The 5,000-nt window shown below is 44.8% G+C and overlaps 1 protein-coding gene across 2 annotated transcripts in view; it reads left to right on the plus strand.

The window, feature by feature from the left end:
• LOC135094257 (uncharacterized) overlaps positions 1–5,000 on the plus strand; it is a 78,965-nt gene that overhangs the window by 31,367 nt on the left and 42,598 nt on the right. For both annotated transcript variants that reach the window (XR_010263685.1, XM_063994232.1), the window contains exon 2: positions 3,891–4,096. Coding sequence is in view for 1 of the 2 variants with exons in the window: in XM_063994232.1 (XP_063850302.1) it covers positions 3,898–4,096 (199 nt within the window). In the remaining variant the exon portion in view is untranslated. The remainder of the gene's footprint in view (positions 1–3,890; positions 4,097–5,000) is intronic.

Here is a 5,000-nt window from a genome sequence, read left to right on the forward strand (position 1 = left end):
AAAATATAAAGGAAGTATTTGGTTAATGAAGAGAAGGAGGAGTTTTAATGAAGGAATGAATGTTGCTAATGAAACGTACAATCTCCTTCCTTCCTTCCTTCCTTCTTCGCTCGGTCATCCTCTCTCCTTACTTTCTTCCTTCTCGCCTCTTCCTTTCTTCCCCCTCTTCCTGTATTTATGTTTCTCACTGTATAAATGGCTTTTCTTTTTTTCTTTTTTTTTTTTAATTGTCTGTGATCTTTCTCCTCTAAAGAGTCACCTTTTTTCCTCCTTCCTTTTTTGTAAGCTTCCTCAAAACTGGATCTCACTCTTGGGTTACTGGCGTGGGAAACAGGATTATGACCATGGCGGTGATGATGATGGTGGTGTTGGCAATGAGGATTACTGTTGTGACTGGTTGTTGTTATCGTTGTTGTTGTTGTTGTTGTTGATGGTGGTGGTCGTGGTGGTGGTGATGGCAGTGGTATTGACGTAGTAGTAGTAATAGTAATAGCAGTTGTTGTTGGTCTTGGTATTGGTGGTGGTGGTGGTGGTGGTGGTGGTGGTAGTCGTGGTGGTGGTGATTGTGATGGTGGTGATGGTGGTGGTAGTGATGGTGATGTATCATTGTGGTTCGTGTAACAATCGTTCATAATTCTTGACTGGGAATCTTCCGTCTCTCTCTCTCTCTCTCTCTCTCTCTCTCTCTCATCTCTCTCTCTCTCTCTCTCTCTCTCTCTCTCTCTCTCTCTCTCTCTCTCTCTCTCTCTCTCTCTCTCTCTCGTTTTACTCGTCAGCCTTCAACCTTCACTCACACACCGTTTTACCAATCACCATTATTTTTACCCATTAATTTTTTTCTGTGTCTTATTCAATCTTCATCCTTTCTTCACTGCTGACCTTCCGTGCCTCGTCCTTCCCTCCTTCTCTTCTCTAGCCGCTCTCCTCTTCCTTCACACATCCTTTCTCTCTCTCCTCCTGTTTTCTTCTTAGTATTTCTCTCTCTCTCTCTCTCTCTCTCTCTCTCTCTCTCTCTCTCTCTCTCTCTCTCTCTCTCGGTAAGCACCATCCAAATAAGTGTAAAAGCTGGCACAGGTGTATTAATTAAACCAAAACGGGTGACAAGCAGGTAAGAGGTTCTCAGTGTGTGTGTGGCTAAATTAGTAATGTTCTCAAGGACCTGATGAGTGAGCACCGTAACCAGGCACACTCTGAATTGGTAGTGAAGTGTCTTTTGTGCTACCATTATAATGTTATACCTGTCTACTACCGCTGCATTAGTCTGTCGTGGTGTAATGACCTCATCGTGCGTGGCGATTACTTGTGTTCTTACTTACTTGTCCTCCGCCACTTAATCTGTTGTGGTATAGTGACTGTTTTACTTGGCGATAACATGTCCGGTCAACTCTTAAAAGACTAGAAATTCAAGACACTGGAATGAACAAAAGAGCTGTTCCTGCCATCCACTTGTGACGGGTGTTGTGATAAGTATGGTGAAGACAGTCAGTCCTTCATCGTCAAACTTACGAATTAGATAACTGCATTGTTCTCTGTTCGTAAGTATATGAACTATCTGTTGTAATGCAGCCCACTACTAGCAAGCTTACGGACTATCTTGGTGACAGCATTATCCTCAGAGGGAGATTTCTAGATCCCTACCAAGCGAAACAACTCCAGTCAGTTTCAGAACCATTAACAACAGGTGATGATTACCTGCGAATCTTCTCGTGTTTCCTGACGAGGCGGCGTGATGCTCAGCACACGCGTGTCACGTAGAGGTTTCCTGGAAGATTTACTGATACTGGCATCACTTAACAAGACCCATCGCCGTGACAGTGTACACATGAAGGTGTTTCCAGTATCCATCAAGTTTCCGAAAACCTGGGCTAGGTCAAGCCTTTTAACGAGGGACTCTGCCACAATGTGTGTGTGTGTGTGTGTGTGTGTGTGTGTGTGTGTATCTGTAAAGCGGAAGGTGTGTTACTGGTCCAGTTTATTAATATCTTTTTGTTGCTTAGACGAGATTGACAAGGTCCATTAGCCAGGTGTGTGTGTGTGTGTGTGTGTGTGTGTGTGTGTGTGTGTGTATGGCGCGCGCGCGCCCGTTAAGGCTTAGAGTTATGCTTCTACGCGCCACTATCCGCTCCACGCCCTTCCTAATAAAACAGCTTGAGCACATACACACACACACACACACACACACACACACACACACACACACACACACACACACACACACACACACACACACACACACACACACACACACACACACACACACACGGACAGGTGGTAATGGTGCGGCGCCTGTCAGGTTTTTCTCATAACATTAATTGATTCAGGTGTACGAATATAGGCTGTGTTGAGGTCACCAGTTACCTGCTGTCCTCTTTTGAAGGCGTGCAGGTGTGGAGATGCGTGGAGGAGGAGGAGGAGGAGGAGGAGGAGGAGGAGGAGGAGGAGGATTGTGAACGATAAACGGTGAACGGCTATGAGTATGTAGATGAGGTGTGTGTGCGTGTGTGTGTGTGTGTGTGTGTGTGTCATAATAGGCAATGTTATGTTTTGGCCCGTAAATCAATGGTGTGTTGCGCATCTTAGCTTAAAATGCGTGTGGTGTATTGTGGCGTGTGATCATGAAGGTGTGTGGTGTCTAGTGAAGCTTAGAACCTTTGGCGTGGTGTGGTTTGATGAAAATAAAAACGTGTGATGTAGTTTAAAGTGTGTGATGTAGAGAGGCGTGGCTTGGCATGCTATGACGTAGTGTGGTGAAGCTTAAAAATGTATATGGTGCGGCTTGGCATGTGGTGAAAGTGGCGGGAAGGCGTGTGAGTGAGTGGTGTGAGTGAACGTGAGAGGAATTGTGGTATTGTGGCGCCTTTACGTGTGACCTTTTTCCCTGTCTATTTTCTTTTTTTGCTTGATGGTTCGGAAGAAGGAGGAGGAGGAGGAGGAGGAGAACACGACTTTGCTCCTTCCTTGAATTTTGACCCGCGACCTCCACCCTTCCACCCTCCCGTCTCCTGTTATGGAATGAGAGAGAGAGAGAATGGGGAAAGGAGAAGGAGAAGGACGAGAAAGAGATGGAGGAATGTATGTACTTCCTGTCCTGTCATTCTGGCGATGTTATACTGATGGGAGAGTGGAAGGGTCGAGGTGGGGGAGGTAGAGAAGGTGGAAAAGGTGAATTACATCTAAGCTTTGGACGTAAGATTACCAAATAACAACCTCAGATGCCTTGTACGTATTGAGGTTACTGGCTTTAGCAATGCAAGTTGTTGGACGAGTCTTCACAAGTACGTAGTGTGAGAAAATGACGGGGAGGGAAGGGGAAGGAGAGGCAGGAGGAGAAAGAGGAGGAGCAGAGAGGAGGAGGAGGAGGGTGAGGAGGAGGAGGAGGAGTTGCAAGAGAAATTAAAATGAAATATAAAAACTGGTAGGCAAATGATAACGTACTACTACTACTACTACTACTACTACTACTACTACTACTACTACTACTACTACTACTACTACTACTACTATTGCTGCTGCTCCTGCTACTGCTGTTGCTCTTGGTGATGGTGATGGTGGTGCTACTACTACTACTACTACTACTACTACTACTACTACTATTACTACTACTACTACTACTACTACCACTCTACCACCGCTACTATGACTAAGATTATTACATCTATTACGGAGATTACTACGTTGTTGTTTTTGTTGTTGTAGTAGCAGTAGTAGTTGTAGAAGTAGTAGTGGTAGTAGTACCAATAGAAGTAGTAGTTATAATAATAGTGAAAATAGTAGTAATAGTAGAATTAATAGTAATAGTTGCAGTAGCGATAATAATAATAATAATAATAATAATAATAATAATAATAATAATAATGATAATAACAACAACAATATCCCTTTCCTTCCAGACACGCCATGATCGGTCAACGTACAATGTTGGCGTTCATACGGGCAAGACACACCACCTCTCCCTCCCCCTCCTCCTCATGCCTCCTGCTCCTGGCGCTCCTCCTGCTGGCAGCGCTGGCAGGGGAGGGGCAGGGGCGCCTCATGGACACCTGCGAGATACGGCCCCGCCAGGTGACCCTCAACCCTGACGCCCAGGCCTTCATTGGTGAGTAGCGAGAGAGAGAGAGAGAGAGAGAGAGAGAGAGAGAGAGAGAGAGAGAGAGAGAGAGAGAGAGAGAGAGAGAGAGAGAGAGAGAGAGAGAGAGAGAGAGAGAGAGAGAGAGAGAGAGAGAGAGAGAGAGAGAGAGAGAGAGAGAGAGAGAGAGAGAGAGAGAGAGATTAATTTTGATATTTTTATTGGTCATATAGTTTTTTACACTTTATACATTGAAACTACATAAATAAGGAGAGAGAGAGAGAGAGAGAGAGAGAGAGAGAGAGAGAGAGAGAGAGAGAGAGAGAGAGAGAGAGAGAGAGAGAGAGAGAGAGAGAGAGTGGAAGAAAGAAATCACAGGCTCTGAAACTTATCATTATCATCACCATTCTCATCATCATCATCATCATCATCATTATCATCATCACCATCAGCCTCTATACTTTTCCTCATGACAAAGGCTTTCCTAATATCCTCCATTCAACTGCGTCGGTATCCTACCTGTACAATAAATGAAATACCTGTCTATCTATCTACCTATCTATGTGTATGTATGTATCTATGTGTATATATGTTGTGCCTGTCTCACCAATACAGGCACAAGAGATAAGAATGATTTTTTTTTTTTCCAGCCTGTGTGTGTGTGTGTGTGTGTGTGTGTGTGTGTGTGTGTGTGTGTGTCTTGATGTATGGTGGGTGTGGTTTGTGAGGGTGAGTGGGTGTGTGGAGGGCGGGTGGCGCTTTGTCTCGGCCATCCTCCGCCTCCCCCTTGTGTGGACATCAGTCAGGTGTATAGATAGATAGGTCGCGGTTCCGTTACTCTAATTGTCCGTCTATTATACTCGAATGTTAGAGCTTGACGTGTTCCCTCTCGTGTCCTCTTTTATATTCCATCAGTCGTGGTTAATATGATCTA

The sequence above is a fragment of the Scylla paramamosain genome, chromosome 3 (genome assembly GCF_035594125.1).
Source record: "Scylla paramamosain isolate STU-SP2022 chromosome 3, ASM3559412v1, whole genome shotgun sequence".
Classification (NCBI taxonomy): Eukaryota; Metazoa; Arthropoda; class Malacostraca; order Decapoda; family Portunidae; genus Scylla; species Scylla paramamosain.